The sequence below is a fragment of the Fringilla coelebs genome (assembly GCF_963513975.1).
Source record: "Fringilla coelebs genome assembly, chromosome: 5".
In the NCBI taxonomy this organism is placed as follows: Eukaryota; Metazoa; Chordata; class Aves; order Passeriformes; family Fringillidae; genus Fringilla; species Fringilla coelebs.
Window position 1 is genome coordinate 57,767,511 of NC_140033.1, and position 20,834 is coordinate 57,788,344.

The 20,834-nt window shown below is 41.3% G+C and overlaps 1 protein-coding gene across 3 annotated transcripts in view; it reads left to right on the plus strand.

Moving 5' to 3' along the window:
- ITPR2 (inositol 1,4,5-trisphosphate receptor type 2) overlaps nucleotides 1-20,834 on the plus strand; it is a 243,028-nt gene that overhangs the window by 144,610 nt on the left and 77,584 nt on the right. For all 3 annotated transcript variants that reach the window (XM_084205579.1, XM_084205580.1, XM_084205581.1), the window contains one exon: nucleotides 20,603-20,711. In XM_084205579.1, the coding sequence (XP_084061705.1) occupies nucleotides 20,603-20,711 (109 nt within the window). The remainder of the gene's footprint in view (nucleotides 1-20,602; nucleotides 20,712-20,834) is intronic.

Here is a 20,834-nt window from a genome sequence, read left to right on the forward strand (position 1 = left end):
GCTGTGCTTGCAACAAACTCCAGTGCTGTTTGATAAGATCAAGTGTACTGGTTGTGCATCTGGGGAGTATTCAACAAATAATATCACTTTATATGATACAGATTCCATTATCCTGTATTTATTGTATTTCCAAGAGGAAGTTATTGTTGGAGTTGTTTTTTGTATTAATAAGCATCACAAAACGGTGTTTTGTTTTGGTGTGTATAAGGGTTTTGTCTTCCCTTCTGTTGCTTTTCCTCTATTCTTTCACTTCACCTCTCTATATACAGCAGACTCATGTTTAAATATACATTGTTATGTATAGTTACATAACTCTGTCTTGCAAGTGCTGAAAAATGATCCCTGGCTTTATCTTCTGAGTATTTTTTAAAATTAACAGGTTTTGTGTATAATCTAGCACAGTCAAAAGACAGAGGGAGGCATGCTGCTACTACATAAGGATAGTTTCCCACAAATCAGAACAAAAATAATAGAAATTATACCCCAACAAATATCATATGCTGTGCTTTTGCTAGCCAGTGTGTCTTAAAACCAAAGAGTATAAATGTGTTTGCTAATGAGTGGATACTGAGTTGATTTAATGAGTTGGTGATGCAGTTGGTGACTGCTCATTATCATCAGAGAATTTAACTTGCTGCAGCAACTCAGAAAATAAATGAGTACAGCTCAGACTGGACTGTGTTGTGAGCAAAATGTGAACTTCTCCTCTCTGCAGCTTTAGCAGTCTTTGGTTTTTCCTGCTTCATATCAGTCATGCTGAGCTGTGGTTCAGGTCCTTTAACCATCCATTGCTGATCTTTCCAAGGATGGGTGTGGAAGTGGTGCCAGACCCTGCCTCTCATGAGCAGAGGGCGTGCCCAGACAGGTAAACAGATTCAGAGGTCTTGACAGCTGGAGATTAACAGCAGGCCTTCTCTCAGAATAAAGGGCCATTCTTCTCCCCAGGGTGGAGAGGGAATATTAGGACTCTGGTTATCATCTAACAGACATTACAGGAGATAAAGGAGCTCCAAAGGTGTGGAAAGCTCTGACTGCAGCTTGAGCAGGTCAGGTTGCTTATGAACAAAAGCGTGCCAGGAGTCCTGCTGGACTCTGCCAGCGCTGAAAGTGTTTGACTGGTTGAATGGAATCACCTTACTCAGGTCTCACTTATGGGAAGAAAACAGCAAAACTCTTCCCATTCTGTAGCCTACATTTTATGGGGCTTCATTCCTTAAATACCAGTGTGCCCTCAGAGCTGTGGGTTACTAGATACTGCAGAAGCACAGCACATAAATAATGACACTTGTTTTATTTTGGAGTTGTTAGGAAATCAGTGTCCCCGTAGGGTATAAATACAGTAGAGGAGGGTTTGTGTGTTTGCACTTCAAGACAAAAGTTCTTTATTCTTAAAATATACAGTTGCAGAGAAAACTGTATATTAGAAACCAACTGATTATTTTTTTCCCTCCTTGGTGCAGAGTTTTAGAATCTGATTCTGATTACTCGGGCTTTGCTGCTATTGCCTGATTTTTACATGGTGTGAAACTCAGAGATGTATGCAGTGAAACTTTAAAACTGTGTTGAGTTTTGGATATGTTCACCTGTTTAAAAAAAAAAGAAAAGAAAGGCAGCCTACAGAGAGTTTTAAAAATAGCCCAAGTCCTCCTGGAATTCAATTACAGATGCCTACCAGCTGCTTCCCCTGCCCAGGACCTGCATTTCTAGTTTCTCTGTTCCTCTGGATGTTCTTTGCAGGGGAACAGCCCGTGTGACATGACTGATGAACAGAGAGATTGGAGAGAGAGGTGCTGGGGTATGGCCCCCTGCCATCCTTGCATCCCACCTGCTGCTCGGGCTGTCCTTTCATAGTCACGATTTGAGCTGTGCGATTGTTGTACAATGTGGATGCCGGCTGTGCGGCCACTGCTGGGACTGGCACTTTATTCTCATGCTATGTGCAATGACTTTTTCAAAAGCTTTTTATTTAGCCCCTGTAGCACTGTGTCTTACAAAAAAAAAACATTATAAGAATCCTGTCTTCTTGGATCTGTATTCTGTCTGAGTTCACAGGCACACATAATGTCCCCCATTTGCTAAAACACCGGAGTGCAGACCCTGAGCTAAACTGCAGGCTTCATTTCCCCTGGAAATATATGCAGATTATAATAGATTTGCCCATAAGTGCCCATGCTGGATTCTCCCATAATAATGATCTTGCCCTTAAGGAATTGTTTCCAAACTTGTGGTGCAGGATCAAAATTAAAAATAAAAAAGGCAGAACACCAAAACTCTGCTTACTTATTAAATTACATGGACTGTCTTTTGTTGAGTATCATCTTTTTGTTGGTCCGGTTGCAGATGATTCAGCTGTCCAGTTGCAGGAGAACATTTTCCAGCAACGTAGTTTGGATGTAATCCTCTTTCTGGTATTGTCCTGTTTTCCCCCCATAGGCTTTCTGTGTGTGCCCATCTGTGTGTGGCAGTGACAGGAGCTTTCCACCCAGTCTGGCTGTCTGCAGGATCTCACTGGTTCTGTGCTGCCTTGCTCTCTTGGGTATGGTTTGACTCTTTGATTGGGAAGAATATGGTTTGAGGGTTTGTGGCAGAAATTCATTTACTAATTCATAGGGGAGGGAAGTGGGGGAGGAGAGGAGAGGGAAGGGAAATAATTCTTTGGTACAGAACAACAATCCTCCAAGGACATAGTTACAGTATTTCTTGTTAAAGTACAACGTGTTTGTTTTCAAATCCTGTGGAAAATGCAGTGATTCTGTGGCTTAGGCTGTTGCCTGCTTAGCACACAGCTATGCTGCAGATACAGCTCTTCTGAGCTGAGCAGTCCCTGCTTGATGTCTGGTCCCACTGATTTCACGAGACAATTCTTATTCACAGGTCTTCACATAATATGACATGGCTGCCTGAGAGCTGGAGACATGAACTCCTTGTTTGATTTGAGATTTCTCAGTGATTTTTAATTTTGGTGCAGAGATCCCAGCAGAACTGATTTTAATTAAGAACCTGATCCATAGCTCTTAGATTTAATGATGGGATGTACCTGCTTACAGTGTGCAGTGCTGCCCTGCCTTAGGGATCTCTAGGCTAGCTCCAAATTAACCCATTTAATAAATTAGTTTCACAAGCAGAATTTTGCAGCTTCCCTTTCTGGTGCTGTCTTGTTTTGTTTTCTGAGGTTCCTCCCCATAGTGATGCATGGATGCACCCACAGCCTCTTATGAGCTGAAGTCAGATTTGGTGTTAAAATCAAGCAGTTCTTTGCTGTTTGATATGCAGATTTATTTTGTTGATTCTAAGATTTTAAGCTAGGCTGAAGGTCAGTGCTTCTAACTTTTATTTTTAAAGGAGGCTGATACCTGTGTGGTATAAGTGATGAAGGTGATGTCTGAGAAGCAGAAGTGCACACAGCAAGTCACTGGAGCTGACAGATTTCAAAGGGGTGTAGCCGGTTGTGTAAGCCACTAGCTCGGATGGTTTGATGTAATGCTGTTTCCAGACACTGTGGGGATTACATGTGCCAGTGCTGGGTGTTGCCAGACAGTAACCACAGCAATTCACCCTCAACATAATTACCACCTACAGCAGGGCTAGCAGCTTTTAAATGAGGAGGAGTGGGATTCTTTATCTAGGAAAACACCAAGGGCTTTACGTCTTTCTGTAAATCCACTTAATTTCTTCATTAGAAGGGAAAGGAATAGTGACAAACCTCAGCCAACACTGTGCATAATGAAGTATTTGTTTAAATACTCCCTTTGATATTAAACTGTAGCACAGGCAGAATCCAGAAAAATCAGGTGGCTTTTCTTGCAGCTCATACAGCATTAGCAGTGATTTTGGACATGCAGCACAGCACTGTTCCATGGGAGGCTTTAATGTGCATTTTGAGCACTCTGTTTCCCTCTCTCTGGATACTAAAGTTAATAGTATTGTAAGTATAGCTCTAGCCACTTACAGGCCTCTTTTGGATGGTTGATTGCTTGAAATAGGCAGCAACATTGTTAGAGGGGAAAATGCCAAGGTAAAAATTCATATTTAATTCTTTACTTCCTTTTCTTACCTACTTTACTAATTCATCTCATTAGTAGATTAAGAAACAAGTTGTCTTGCAACTGCAGAGGTGGTTTTTGTGTGGATGTGGGGGGATTGTATCCTTCATGAAATGCAGACATGCAAAAAAAGATGCTTGGGATTTGGTTGTTTTGCTGTGCTGGTGGGAGTAACAGATCAGGGGAATGTAAGGTGGCTTCCTTGGCACCTGATCCAAATCCCATTAAAGCCAGTAAAAAGATTTCTAATGTTATTAGAGCCATGATGGGATCACTCCAGCTGCACTTTCCTTGTTCCCTTGCTGCTAGCATTGCCTGCTCAGAGTTCCCAGTGGGATCAGTCATAACAAGAAGGAACTTTTGCACCCTTGCTCTCTGGGAAACTGGTGTTTACTGCTTTAAAGGTTTCCCAGTCATTGCACCTGCTCCTGACCATTACAAAACTGGTGTAGCTGTAGTAGAAATGCTGATGGGGAGAGCTGCAGGGGAACCTGAGCACTCCCAGTGCTCTCAAACGAGCCAAGTGGGCCCTTGGTGCTGTTATTTAAAATCTGCCTACCTGGTTTGCAGATAGAATCAATTACTTTGCCATTTATGTGATTTGCATTATTCCTTCTTGTAACTATGGGCACAAAGCCTGATATTGAAAACGTGGTCTCTTGTGGCACAGGTCTAGGATTTCAGTCATTTGGATGAGCCCCTTTTGATTTGTGCCATGAAAGCTGAAAAATGGTTCTGTGCTGGCAAAAACTCAGGGTGCCTTCAGTGCAAAATTAATTACAGTGTAGGGGAATGCACCCACTGCCAAAAATATTTGACAGAGCATGAAAGAAGTCCAGTTTGCTCTGTTAGGTATGTCTGCAAAATGCTGGAGGGGTACCTGCTGTTTGCTTATGAAACATTGCAGGTATGCACAGCTGTGCTCAGCTGAGTCTCAGGAGCTGAATGTCCCTCTCTGCATCCCACATCAGCTCCAACTTCCCGATTGCTCCTCAGCCTGTAACTTGCAGCTCTCCCAGCACAGTGTTCTGCTGTTCTGCCTCATGGAAGGGTTTGGCCATTGCAGCTTTGCAATAAACACATCTATAATCTTGTTGTTGAAGCATCTTAATTAATGTTGTGAGAGCTGGCTCTCGAGCACTGCTTTTGAGCCGTGTGAGCTCCTGGCTGCGGAATACTTGAAATGATCATAAATCTCCTTGAGATGGATTTTTCATCCCCTGAAACATAACCCCAGCCCCACTTGCACCTGAACTTCTTTTGTGTGTAATTTAATACCAGAAGCAGGAGAAAGCATCTCAAGTGATTTCCTGTGAACCTTTGCTCGAGGTGAAGGAGGAGACAGATGCATTCACTGCCTGGAAAATGGTTGGCTGCTGGATCAATAGATCAGATAGTTTGGTGTGAGAGAGAGAATCTCTTTTGCCACTATGAGAATGGTATGAAGCAGATTTTCTTTTCTCATTGAGACTGTCTGTGTGACAGGTGCAGTGGTAGTTAGGCCAAGAGATGGGCTTGCATTTATAAAGCTAAAAAATCTCTGGCCTGTCTCGAGGCTGAGGGCATTCAGTAGGCACACAGCTCACTGCCCAGCAGTCACAGTCAGCATCTCCCCACAAAGACCCCATGCTCTTGGAAGGATAATACATCTCATGTAAGCTCTGTCCTTCAATGCAATCAGTGTGGGTGATGCCATAAACCCTGTGGTAGTATTTACAGAGTAACTTGTGCTGTTAAAGGGCAAATTTAAAATAATTGTGGGGTTTTTGACTCTGACTGCATTTCCCTCTACCTGTGCTGTGTTGGCTCAAGTTTGGAGTCCTAATTTAGGTAAAACTTCAGGCAGGAGGAGAATATTCTGAGGCACACTGCCTACTTGCAGGTAGTGCACACTCCCATTATCATCAGTGCTATGCAAAGGCCGTAGCATCCTTCTGGAGCAGACTGTAAATTAAGGCCTGCAAGATCTGGCCATGTCCCCTCAATCCTACTTTTGTCTTTTGCCTTAGGATAGAAGATTTATATTTGCATGTCACAAAGCAGATCATAACGGTTATCTCAGAGCTCATTGTTATTTTGCAGTGTTTTTAGGAGGCTGGCAGCCTAATGCTGCAAAGTTGTTTGTAATGTTAAGCTTCTACACCTAAAGCAGTGAGGTATCCATGGTAACTGTCTTGCCTGTACACAGTCCCTCGGCAGCCTTTTCACACAGGTCAGAGCACGCACATTCCCAGAAACTGACTCAATTTAGTCTGCCTTAAACATCAGGTAATTTTAAAAAGGCACTGGCTCTGATATTTTTTTTTTCTTTTTTGGTAATAGAATTTGGTTTTAATTAGCCATTCGAGCATTCTGCTAGTGAAAACAAAACAAAACACCTTTGCCACTGTAAATATGTCTGTTGCTCAGACCTATTCAAATTAAACCTGAGTCTTGTGCTAAAAATGTTAAGGGCTTTGCAGCAAGCAAATTCCAAATTAAAGTTTCTACTTAACACTGCAGAAACCTCCTGCTGTGAGGTTTGCAATAGCATTTTTTTCATCTTGGTCCTCTGTCAGTACTTGGTAGACTTAGTTCCCTTTGACTTCTCTCTTAGTTGAGTTCAAGATTAGACTCCAAAAATTATCCTACTTCCTTCCCCATCTCCTTATTGATTTGCAGAATACATGTTCATTAAGATGAGTTTCTGTTCTTGTCTGTAATGATTTTTTGCAGTTGTCTGAGATACTTATCTGCATATACCAAATTCTCTGCAGAACCAGCTGCCATGCTTGGAACTTTTTCATCTGCCAGTTTGCTCCCATCTTAAAGTTTTCCTGTCTAATTTTTTTGGACATCATTTTGCTTCATCTTGGTTTGTTCTGTCAGTTCCAATGCTTTTGCTAAAGTGAATCATCAGGTGTGTTTCTGCTGGGAGTTTGGCTTGGTGACTCAAGTGTGGAGGAGAAGGAAAAGGCTCAACTTATAACCAGATGCTTTCTTCCCAAATGCTCACTTGCCCTTTCCCAGCGTCCTCCAGAGCTGCTTTGTTAAACAAGAGGCAGGATTGCCAAAGTAACTGAGGGGCAAAAGCTACAAATCAAGTGTCAAATGGATTATAATGTGTCCTTGGAACAGCCAGGGGATAGGGAGGAAAAAGGCAAATTCAGAGGGGACAAGGAGGAAGAAAGAAGATGGAGGAGAGCAAAGAAGGAGAGACAAAATCCAGATCCTCTCCTGGTCTCCTGCATCATCCCTTCTGCACTATATAAATCTGTCAAGCTTTTGGCTGAGTCTCAGCAGCTCATGGTGCCACAGTTAGAATACTAATGCTTGCTCCTACTTACAAGGAGTTTTAGGCCAGAGAGGGACATTAAGTATGGAGGTGGAGGCATCGAGTGACACTCAGTCCTTTGCAGTAAAAAAACCCATTTCATCATCAAGTGGACCCACAGGGAGACAGAAAGGCACTAATATGTATAGGAAACCAATTTATGTAACAAAGCCTTTGCAAAGTGGTAATTAATTAAAGGAACTAAATAATGGTGACGTTCTGGTCAGTGTTATTTAGGGCTAAATGAGGGATCTGGTGTTCATAGGCTGTCATCAGAGCTGAGAAGGCTGGTGCTGTGGCTGTCTCTGCCATGCAGAGACATTCTTTGGTGCCCTAGAGGGTAAGGTACTTTGGACTTTGTTAGTACAAACCAGAAGAGTTTTCTGTGGGAGTGAGAAGGAGAATTTGGAGTCACCTGGCTGAGCAAGTGAGTGTGTGTCCCCAGGTCTCACTGGGGAAGGGAGCCTGGAGCTTCTCTCTAAGAAGCTGCCTTTTGTTCAAAAGCTGAAGTGTTTCTACCTTTTTTTTTTTTTTGTATAAACCAGGATATATCCTGGTTTGCTAAGGATATTTATCAGATAGACAAAATGCAGATATTTTTCTTTTAGGATTTTGGTAATGTGTTTTCTTGCTATGGGAATTCTGTGTTTTGCCTGTTGGAGTCAGGGTTCCAGCTGATGTTTTGGATCACTGTAGTGCTCTCCATGTCTCCTCGTCAGAGATTTCATAAAATCCGTTTTCCTCTTGAATTTACGTTGGGTTGCACTGGTTTTTGGATCCAATACAAACAGACTTGGTACACTTCATGTTCTCTTTTAAACACATGTGGATTGCTAAAGAGGGTCAGACCAGAGGATTAAGAGTGTTTCTTGCTGTGTGGCCATCACCAGATGCTTCAGAAGGTCTAAGAACCCCCACTGCAGGCAGACTTCAAGTTTTCTATTCTTCCTGAAATCTTGGGATAATCCTTAACAGTAAGATCATAAATCTGTGGGCCCTAAAGCAAGAGATTTTGTCTTCTTTCCCATAGTTGTTTTTTTAATATTTGCTATTGTAACTGGTTTTACTTGTTGTCTATAGAAATGCCCAAATCCTTTTCTGAGTCTTGCTGAATTCTTGGCCTTGGTGACTTCCCATGGCCATCTAATTATGTGCGGGCTAACAGTTCCTTCTTTATCACTTTTTCATTGATCCTCTTCACATTTCATTGGGGGCTACTTTTTGAGTGGGAGAAGAGACAGGAATTCCCAACCTCCCATCCCCACCACATTAAAGCTTTTGCCATGTCTATTCCGAGGTGAGCAATCTCAATCTGTAATACCAGAGTTTTTCCATACCTTTGTGTGCTCCCAGCACTTCTCTGATCTTTCTAGGAAATGGCAACCTGTTGAAAACACAGCTCTTAGATGAAACTGTGTCACTGATCCAACTTAGAGCCCTAATTTTGTCTGTATCATTTCTCACCCTACTCCATGTTTTCACAAGATTTTTTGCTGCATTCAGGGCAGAGGATTTTACCAATAATCAGAATAGCCTAAGCAGTCAGTTCTGCAGCCTCTAAAACTGTTGGTGGGTTTTGTTTTGTGCTCATTAAAAGCACTGACTTGGTGCCATGCCTGGGCAGTTTAATTCCCTGTTACTGGAACTGTAAAATTCTTCTTGGTTTTCATAATGCTGTTGAGCCCTGATGTTGGGATGTTGTGTGGCATTTATCAAAGAGATGTCAGGAGTGGGAATACCAGCACCCTTGAAACACAGGAGAAAAAAATTGCTGTTCCAGGACTTCCAGAGCAGGTTTCCTGCTGGCTCCCAGTCAATCTGTGCTGTACTTAACACCTCTAAAGCAGCCTATGACATTGTATTTCCATAGCTACATGCTGTGCATGTAGGAACATTCCAGTGATAATATATTTCTCCTTGGAAGCAATAGACATTTGGGCATTATAATGGCAACAGCTTCATAATAAATATATGCTAAAATCTGTTATGATGAAGCAGCTAATGCACATGTGCTGCAGTCTTATCTGGGAAATCAATAATTACATTATTTTTGCAAATATTAACTATAAAGGGGCAATTTAATATTATGGGTGAACAGCTTGCATATTAAATTTTATATAAACATGAATCTGTCTTTTAGTAGTGGGAATTTGAAAAGCTGAGACAGGCTCATGAAAATGTGACTTCATCTCCCCCTTGTCTGTACCTTTGAACAGCTGATTTTATTTCAAGCAAATTTTGGTCATTTTCTCAATCAGTTATGGAGTGGCTTCAATGTTTTGGGTTTTTTTCTGTTCAAGATAGAAGATAACTTTTTCCTGATCTTGGGAAATCTGGCATTTAGAAATTGTTGTTGCTCCTGAAATAAGATGACACCTAAAAACTATTGGGCTCTGGTGTGACAGGCAATATATCTCTGACAGTTATTAAAAACAAAATGCTACTCTCTTAATACAGGGTCTCAGTTTCATGCAGCAACTTAGGCTAATAGAAGTAGTTTATGAACCTTCTGCTGCAGTGCTGCGCAAAGTCAGAATTATTTCCATTGCAGCCTTCAAAGGATGTTATTGGATTTATTTGTTTGAACTGATGAAATTTTAGACTCCAAGAGTGAAAAGCTAATATTGGCCTCTAATTTAAAAGGGAGGATTGTGAACTGCTTTGGAAAAAGATAGGTTTTTCCTAGCAAAAGTTGCCTTCAAGAATCAGAATGTCTGTCTGTTGTTTGGAAGAGAAGCTCTGTCATGAAAAGTTCAGATATGCCAGGAGAGGCCAGCTCCATCACCAAGTCACTGTAGGTTTGTGAACCAGTGGGTAAAGTCCAGGATAATCCCTGAATGAGCCTGGAGAGGTGCTTAGCCTGCTCACTTAAGAATGACATTAATGGGAGCTGAGGTAGCCTGACCTAGCCCAGGGTGTGAGCCAGGACCTGGCTCCTCTTTGCTGGGGAATGAACCTCCCAAAGGCCTTTTCCCAGCCTCCTGAGGAGCTCAGCACCAGGGATGTGGTAGAGCCCAGCTGTTCTCTGTGGCAGCACAGCCTTTGCCAGGGCAGCAACCAGAGCTCAGGTGGTGAATGACATTGTTTTAGTCACAAGATGATCCAGTTCTCGCACTTGATCAAGGGGTCCTTTCCTTCTGGCGTGGCTTTACCTCCTAATCCTGCATTGCCATTATTTCTAAGCCACTTGGGAGTGGATTTGCTGTTTGAGGAAGAGGAGGTGTGGCTCCTTGTGCTGACAGCCAACTGTCAGCAGCTGTGTCCTTGCTGAGAGTCAGCAGCAAGGATCTGACAAAAATCAACAAATCTACCAGAGGAGTTGCTTAAAATTTATTTGATATTTGCCATCTCTGGCAATCAAAGTCCATCCACATATTTTAGAGGTTTTTTTCTTTTTTTTTTTTTTTCTTTCTTCTGGCCCACTGGCTCTGGCCACACAGGTTTCACATTTCCAAGTACTATTCCTAGGCCCAGAAATTAGCATAGTGGTGGGGTGATTGGTTTTGTTCTGGACTTCTTATTTAATATGGACTGGAATTCTCATACAAGCACAAAATTTTAGATGCTGGACTTCAGGTGCCAGTTATTATCCTGATATCATCCTGAAAAGGATTATACAGTTGGGAGAGCTGACATAAATAGAAAATTCCCAATCAAATGTACTGGAAATTTATTCAAGCTGCTACTACTACTACTTTTTTTTTTTTTTTAACTGGGGAACATGAATTATAAATATTTTCAAATTATCCCTGTCAAAATGGATAGCTAATAAAGCGCTAGACTTGTAGTGTTTTCTAACTTTGCTCTACTTTTCTGTTTGTCTGAAGTGCCACCTAATTTCATAGATGTAGTGAAAGCAGTGCAGGAGCTGGCTTTGTTCCAGGTGGGAATTGTTCTCCTCTGCTTAGAAAAGGAGGGGGCTGCTTTGTTTTCCCTGCTGTGCTGTGCAGTGCAGAGTGAAGGGACAATCTGCCCATCACTGCAGTCACCACTAAGGACATCTCCTGCTGTATCCTTACCACGCCCACATTATTTTTTGGAGCTGATTTGTGCTGGTTTTCCAGCAAGGTGGATGCTAAGACAAGGTTTCCACAGACCACTGATAATGCTTTAAATATTTCTGCTGCCCTGAACTGCTGCAAGGTTGGTTCCCTTCTGCTGTTCTGTTTTGCTGCATGGATGAAGCTGCTGGAATATGTTTTGACCGGCTGTTTTCCTTTGCACTAGCCACAAGTATGTTTGGAGGCTGACACAAACGCATACACACAGCTGGTTTTTTTCCCCTTAATGCCTGAAAATCAAGAAATCAGCAACAATTTGCTATCTGTTTCCATCCAAGAATGCAAGAGGCGTTTCCCAGAAGTGTCAGGTGTGTTGATCATTTTGTCAGGCTGGATCTCAGGACACTCTGGATACAGGGCTGCTGATCATTGTCAAAAGCACATCTTTAAATCATGGAAGGACAGAATCTGGCAGTTCTGTGTGTCGAATATAGTGGTGTTCTGAGGTGAGTGGCACTGAAGGAAAAAATTGTCAGTTTTGACTCAGTGTTGGGATTGTTTGAGACAATTCATAAGCCCCTTGATTATTTTTCAAGAATGCTGAAAATTAGTTTATTTTATAATCACTTTAAAAAAAACCCAATATAGACATATAGAGCACTTCTAACTGAATAATTTATATTACTGTGAACATTTCTGTTGGTTGAAGAAAGTGACACAGGACATGGTTTAACATCATGTACACGGTAAAACTGGAAACTGTTAAAAACCAATGAGAAGTACTTATTTATTACTGTATTAGTACAACCCAAAAATCATGTCAAATCCAAAGAAAAGCCTATAACCTGGGTTGCAAAATAATTCTGATAACCTGCTTTAGGAAGTGCATAGGTTCCTTCAAAGGTCAGCAGTGACATAAGTACAAATTCTGAATTTCTGAAGTGTCATCAACAGTCTTTGAGGTGACCTCATTGTGCCCTTCCAGTGCCTGAAGGGAACCCACAGAGAGATGGAGAGAGACTCTTGACAAGGGCCTGGAGTGACAGGACAGGGGAGAATGTGACCACACTGACAGAGAGCAGGTTTAGATTGGATATGAGGAAGAAATTGTTCCCTGTGAGGGTGGTGAGGCCCTGGCACAGGGTGCCCAGAGAAGCTGTGGCCGCCCCTGGATCCCTGGCAGTGTCCAAGGCCAGGTTGGATGGGGCTCTGAGCAATTTGGGACAGCAGAAGCTGTCCCTGCCCATGGCAGGGGGTGGGACTGCATGACCTTTAAGGTCCCTTTCAACCCAAACCAGGCTATCGTTCTATGATTTTGTGATCTTTATTAGTAGACAAGGAAGAAGTCAAGAAGTCAGTGGAACTGGTGGCAGGTAAAAATGAGCAGAAAACTGAAATACAGAAGTGCCTCCTGAGCTAACTTGACAGCTCTAAGCCAACAGGTAAAGATTCTGCTGTATCTGATCCAAATCAGGGCAGGCACTGCATCTGCAGAGCATCCCTTAGCTAGTAAATCAGGTGTCTGTAATGCTCTGGCTTTGAAGTTCAACATAATAGCAATATGGCAACAGAGAATAATGTCATGAAATTGGTGTTTGGCCACTTTATTATTTTCCATTGCTGCCTGTTACAAATTGCTCATAAACCGTCAGAGCAGGGTAGTGCTCATAAGTATGCATCTGGAAATTAAGTGTCTGTTTTGGTAAATATTCACATTAGGGCACTTAGGGGTAATTTTTTTTTTTTTTGCAGAGTATGAGTTCCACACAAAAATCCTGTTAAAAAATAATGGGATTTGTGTGCATAACTCCCTGTGCATCACTTTGAAAGTTTACCCCCTGCAGCATAAGAGTTAGATAATTTTAGTCTTTGAAAATTATGCTTCTTAGATCTGGTCTTTTCCTACAGTCTGGTATTGATGGTGCACTCATAAATGCTTCTGAATAATTGTGATCAAATCTTACATTGTTTTCCTTCTGTGGTGGAGAACTTGAGTTATTGTGTATCTCAGTGCTTTGTCTTGTACTGGAGGCAGTCTGAAAGGAAAAATTACCGAGGTGCTAACATAACCTGGTTTGTAAGTGCACAGTTTATATGCACAAGTGACAGATATAAACAATAATATTTGCCCACAGCAAAGACTTGTTCTCTCTATATATAAATGCATATATACATATCTAGAGATCTGATATTTGAACAAAAAAACCCCATTCAGCAGCTACTAATACTTTATGGCCTAATAGAAAAATTATATAATTACAAAATCAAACTGTGTTTTTCAAAGTGTTTTCTTCTCAGTCTAAGTACAAATGTCTCAATGCTGTGGTTTTCACTAACCCAAACAATTTTTCTCTCTTTTTGCTGTATTCCTAGTGGAGCCACTTTTTAGAGTTACTGCCAAAAAAATCTTTCTCTTAATATGATGCTTTCCTGAGTTTTTTCAGGGTGCAAAATTGAACACTTATCGGGCAAAATCTCTGGGGTGTTTTGTGATGCATCCAGTATTCTTTTCCCTATCCATATTGAAATTGGACTGGCAATAGCAGTTATTTTGCAATAGTTTGGCACTTAAGCTTCCAGCTTTCTATGGAACCTGGAACTGCAAAGGAAAGAAGAATTAAAAGACTGCTTAAAAATGAACTCCTTTTTAGAGCAACTATAGTTTGGTTTTAAAGAAGGTCATGCCTGGTTTTTTTTATGTGAGCCTATTAATGCATCTCTGCATTAGTTGCAGTCTGAAGTTTATCAGTTAGTATTTGTGATGCAGGAAATTTGTATTGAGAGAAGTGGGATTCCTCCCAGTTTTGTGTAGGATTGAACAATGGCACATTTTAAATGTGGGGTGTCTCTGCCTAATGAGAGACAGCTGAGAGGTGTGGGTGGCCAGCTCTGCTCTCCTAAGAGAACTGTGTCATGAAGTCTGGTGTATATTTTGGGTTGTTTTTTTCTTTTTAGACTTGGATGAAACGCTTTTGCCTGGCAAAGTGCATGTCTGCTCCTTCTCCTACTTAAGTTGCTGGCAAATCTCCCGTTAATTTTAGTGGAAGCAGAACTGGACACCAGCTGGACCCAACTTCATATTTGAAAGTGCTTTTTTCCCTGGCGTGAATGAACGCCCCAGTGTGCAAATAACTGTGCTGTTGGGTGTCATATTTTATTGGTGAAAATATATCACTTTCAACTATCAGTTGGCTATGAAAACATCTTGTTGCAAAAAGATCAAAACCAAGAAAAAGCTCACTCTGTGTAAAAACAAACAAACAACTCCCCAAAACAAACAACTTCCCCCAATTTGTGAGCCCCCTGGAAGTTGCTGGCATCATGAAAACAGAAATTTTCCACTTTGTGGACATAATAGGAGTCAAGACTTCGGGGCTCTTTTCCAAGCCCGTGCTTGTGCAACACCATGCGTGTGGTAGCCGTGGCCTCAGCTGATCCCTTTTGGAGACAGGGAGATTTCTGTGTCATCTTGCATTTCAAGAGCAGGTTGTATCATAATTTAAAGATTTTTAAAACCAATTGTGGTATCTCCAGAGAAACCACTTGCACAAAACTCCTTCTCCCGCCATGTTTTGTCTCCAAGAGAAATAAGGGAACAAAATGGGTGGAAAGCGACAACAACAACAAAAGCAGCAACCAAAAAAATCATCCTGAAGCAGGCACTCAGACAAAGTAGACTAGAAATTTCATTTATAAATAATGACAAGAAACATGTAGAAGTAGGTGTCTTTTAAACAGCCTTCATAGAAAGCCTCATCTATATTTACTACAGGAAAAGGTAGCATGATGTCTTCATAGATTATGTGAGATGACATATTTTTTTCACCCAGCTTGTTCTCCTAATGTAGACCACAAGATCTTCAAATAGTTTCTGTCTGAGAAGCCACCTAGTCGTGGTTTAGTAACTGCCAGCAGTACAGACTATCACACCTCTTCTTAGGCTGTTCCAATAGCTAAATGCCACTACTGTTACATAAAATAAAAATAAAATTCATAGCCCACAAACTGAATAACCCAGCTGCCTCTACCTCTTTTCTAGCTGAATTTCTCCATTTTCAGCTTCTCACCAGTATGTCTTGCACCTTTTATCTTTACACTGAAGTCATCCATTATATCAGATTTCTTATGTAGATAGTCAGAAACAGAGTTCATGCTTAGACTGATAAACTCAGTAGATTGAATGCCTTGAATTTCTGATGAAAAGACTTGTTTTATTCTCTAATCACTCTCGTGGAGCTTCTCCAAACCTGATCCAATTTGTCAGCATTCTTGAACTGTGGACACCAACTTGTGATGTGGTATTGCTACCGTAATGTGCTCCTGCATGTGAATAAGTGAGAGAGTCTCACAAATCCCACATAACAGCTCTTGTTACCCTTTGCAGAATTGTGGGATTTGGGGAGTTGTCATTGCACTGATTTTTCTCCTGGGCTTTTCATTCTTCCCCAAAGTTATGACCTCCTAGAACAGAATCCTCCATTTTTTATTGTGTGTTCTCGATTTTATTGTTAATAAGACATACAGAGGTTTGGACATAATGACACTCATATTGTTTACTTCTAGTCAGTTTAATAAATGATGCCTAAATTGTTAGCAGTGACTTGACCTTATCCCCTCTTTTTTTGTGTGTGTCCTTTCCAAACTCAATTAATAATTATTTTCTGTATGATTTAATTTCATTAAGAAAAGCCCAAAATGAGGCAGACAATACATACTTCATGAATTTGCCCATTAGAAGCCCATATATTTGTTTATGATTTCTTGCTTTAAATTGCATATTGAATTTTGTCAGTCACTGAGTTGTTAAGCCATTTGATAACTATCCTTCTGGGCTTACTTAATCAAAAATTTTGTCTTACAGCTTTGTGTCACACTGCACAGTTTATCAAACTTTACCAGAATGATATTTTTACTTTTAGCAAAAGCAGAAGATAATCTACAGAAGTTTCAGAAGGTCTGTTTTGGCAAACCTGTATTGAGGCAATTATTACAATATGATGCCAACATTAAAACTGCCATCAGTATATAGTAACTTCCTTTAATTTTGTTTTTAATGGAATGCTAAATCAGCCATTCCTTTGCCTCTCCCAGAACTGACATCAAACTCATGGCAGGGGGCTGGATATCATTAAAAAGTGTAAGTACTCCCTGGTACTTTTGGAAAAATATCATTGCATGTGAGACATCTCAGAGTTCTCTGGGATTTTGTGTCTCTTCCAAACTTTCTGAAAATCTGTATTAGTAGACCAGAGATCCCCAACAGCTCCTCTGTTATACTTGGCTGCAAGTTATTAAAATATGAAGATTTAATAAGCCTAGTTTTCATACCTCTTCCTGGATTAATGCTGAAATATGCTCACAACATCATCCACTGTATCACTGGTTGGATGTAGCTGACTTTTCTGTGTAATCACTGATAATCTGAGCATTTCCACTTCATTAATTTAATACAGATTCAGAGCCAGAAGAGATCCCCAGACTCTCTAGTTCAGCCTCCATAACTTTATATGTATAATGCCAACTCCTTAAGAAGTGTGCAGAGTTATATAAGGCAGGATAGATAAGTTTTGGTGGTGTAATAGGGAGAGCTGGTGCTGATGCGGGTATCCATGATAAGCCTTAGGTACCTCTCTCAGCCATTGCTTCCTGGCACATCCTCATGTGGAACCAGCCTTTTGCAGGCTCAGAGAGGGCAAGTGAATAAACCATTGTATTAAGGCATTTAAATCAAGTTTAAAGACCAGTGAGTTTAATGAAATACGGACTGAGAAAATGGAATTTGTTTGTGTCTACATGTTCCTACTAGAATAATTATTCCCTATTGGAAACTTTTGCCTGTCAATCCCCAGCTATTTAAAACTGCAACAACAATATCCAGTTGTTGCTTTCTTGTGTCCTCAGTCTTTATCCTAGCTTTTGTTAGAGACAATGCGGTGGTATTCATCAGCAACAATAAGACTGTTATGTTTCATTGTGTTTTTTTCCAAAGCTATACAATGTTCTATCCATTATGGAAGGGTTGCAGTCAGCTGAGTGATGTTTACATGTCACTTCCATACCCTAATAAGAGGTATAAAAGAAAGTGTATTGTAGCCAGCAGGGGAGAGTTTCAGCTTGGAAGGCCAGGACTTCTGCCTCGTATAGAAACGTAATCGGGGAAGATAGCACTGCCCTGCTCAGTGTGCTTTTATTTTTGGCCTCTGCTTTAGTGCCACAAGTGTCAGTAGTAGCTGCAGCAAACTGCTTATTCATGCTGCTGCTGTGATCGTTTGCTTTTGGGCAGTATTAATTTTGTGGCTGTGCTAAGTTAGGAACCCATTCCCAAGGACATCAATGGCGTGGCTGTGTGGCTTGTCCTGGCAGCGGCCGGTCTCGTCCGTGTGATGGGGCTGTTCTTCTTGTGTTTGCTGGCATTCCCATCAAAGCATTCCCACACACCTATGCCAGCAGGATCAGCACTTTTTCTCGAAGCAGGGTCTTTCCAGCTTTTTCTAGGATGGTGCCTCACAGTCACATGCTGGAGGTGATGGCGTTTCTGATACATTCCTTGGGCATTTCTCTGTGCATTTCTCAGCCTCGGTTCGTGTGGCTGGGCCCTTCTGCTCTTTGTAGTGGCAGCTCATTTCACAAGACTCATGGAAGTCATATGGCTGCCTGAGGTCATCACAGAGGAGATGAGGATCCCGAGTTTGCAAATATGTGGGTTGAGCCTGGGGGTGCGTTTCTGACACAGCTGTCAGGCAAAGCAGAGGTTCCATCACATTTCTGCTTTTCAAACACGGCATCCTTGACTCTTGGCACTTTGGCTTCTGGGAACTATAACTATTGTCTGGATTCATGGGAGGTTGAGAGAGAGCAGGAATCCTAATAAATAAGACTTCTTGGAAGAAGAAATGAAATCTGTTCCTTAGTTTGGATATGGGTGGAGCAGGATTTCTCTTTCTGTAGACAACTGGAGAAACGGCTTCATATCCCCTGCTATCTTTGAAGTTAACAAGGCAGGAGGAAGATCTGAGATGTGCTGGTAGTTACTTGCTTTGAGGTATTCAGACCCCAGTGCTAAATCACTCTGTTTATTAGTCAAAAGCTGTTTTATGGTTTTAAACACTCTTCTTGATGAAATAAGGGCTGTTTTGGTTGAACAATAAAGCTCGTGACCACAGGTAGTATTCTTAACTATATATAGATGGCTTTTGGTGTTTCTTCCCATGACTGCTCTGTGACTGTTTATAGAATTTACCATTAGTCATCAACAGACTGCAGAGGTTGCTGGTTGAGGAGGTTGACTCAAACTGAGTGGTTAGTCAAGTGCTATGGCAAATGCCAGCCTTTCTGTTGAAAAGATCATGTCTCAAGACAGTGCCCATTCTGGATTGGGTCCTAGTTGGGAGTTAGGAAGGGTTTGTGCTCTGTGATCCCATTTGTGTGACAGTTTCATGATTCTGTGATATGTGTCCCTGCAAAAGCTTGAAAAGGGGCTTTGGCCTTTTTCTCAGTCCATGCTTATCAGTTCTGGTGGGAACTCTTTTCCCATCACTAATATGTTTTTCTTCTGCAGAAGATGAGGAAAATGAGGTTCACTTTGCTGTGAGACACTGGGTTTTGGTCCCAGCTAAAGACAGGATGTTGAGCAGGAGGAGCTGGTGCCCTTGCCCATCTTAAAATTGTTTATGAGCTTGGTTACTGTACTTGTCCATTACTGTACCACTCCAGGTTAAACTCCATCACAAAACCAGGCTGGGAAGGAATCTGTCTCTGTGTGAAGTCCACAGAGACTTCTGGTTCTTTGCCTTGCTCTGTAGTGCAGGGCACACTGGACTAATCTCACCTGGAAAATCCACCCAGTAAACTCCTTGTAGGTGATGCTTCTTATTTTTCTTGCAACTATTATAAAAGCAACTATAGCTTTTGGTATTTTACTGTAGGCCTTGTACTTTCCTTGGCTATATGAGGGAATTCTGTACAGACTATTGTCAAATGAAAACATCAAAATGGGAGAACTAGAAAAGAATGGCTGGTTGGTATTGTCAGGCAGCACACAAAGTCCTGCATTTCGGCACTTTTTTGAGGTGGACAAGCCTATTGTCTTCAAGGCCCATGAAGCAGTGAAGCCCCTCTGTGGTGTGTGGTTGCCACTGGAAATATTGCCAAGTTAACAGGGAGGTGGGAGTGTGAGAGTGTCTAGGATTTGCTTCCCCACTGCCTGCTGTCTGTGGCGGTCGCAGAGATGTTTTGGTTGAAAACTTGACTGCTGTACTAATGTGCAGGCACTGGCAAGCTGCTGAATGCTGAGAATGCTTCTAGTGCAAATATTTTTTCAGAATTTTTTTCATTAAAACCAGCAGTTTAGTGAAAGTAGGAAAAAAAATGTTCCATTTTAATGCCAAATACTTGAAGTGACCATTTCCCCCCATCTGTGTTGAGCATTGGAGACCTTACTTATTTCTCTTCATGAAATCTGAGGTTACACATACACCTACAATTCTTGTGTCACCTTCTGCCTCTGTAAAGCTGAGTGCTGACTGCAGGTGTTCTGCAGTCAGAGAGACTGAAGGCTTTCAGGAGACTGAAGGCAAAATAAAAATGCCAAGTAATTGGTACCCCTGACTCTCAATCCAGAATGTCTTGTGTTGCAGAACATAAGTAAAATGAAAGGGAAGATCTTCAGAGAGCTGCATGCAAATTTTGACTGGTTGTGGTTTTGGAAGTCAAGGAACAAGGCGATACAGAGAATGCTTTTTAAGCTGTTCTATCAAATGTCATATCTCTGTTTTAATATTTTATGTGATGTGGCTTCTTTCAGATGATCAGCTGGATTATCTGAGATCAGAGAAAAGGGAGTGGTGCTACTCAGCTGCAGAAAATAGGAAGAAAGTGCTGCCATGGCAGGGTAGGGCACAGACACACTGACTGCAGAGCACTGGCTATTTGTGGAGCTTGTTTCAATATACACATTCACAGATAGCCAGTCAGAATTACTGAAGTGGAGGTGTTTTATTTAGAATCAATAAGTTTAAAACAAACGTCAAAAAAGTTCATACAACACTATTTTAGAATTTTTCCCCTAGGATTTGTTAGATAAGACTGTTAGATATTTGTTTTCTGGACAACTTTCCTGTTTGTGTGCTTACTAATTATAATGGAAAGACCTACTAAATTATGTATCTGTGTTAAACTGCTTGCTTTTCAAACAAAGGAAATTGGCCACAACTCTGATTTCTTCTATTTTTATCTTTCTCTTAAAGGGCAACACTTTAAGGAAAATCCTCCTGTATCGGTACTTTAAAGGGGAATATGGAAGTGGTATGAATGGGCCCCTGCCTGCCAGCTACAGCAAAACTGCACAAGTGGGAGGTAAATCAACACACATCATTTCAAGAGAGCAAAATTAGCAGCACCATTTTTTCTAATAGGCACATTGGACATCCTCCAGGCATTCAGTTGGTAAATAAATCAAACATGTTCTGTAACCACTTA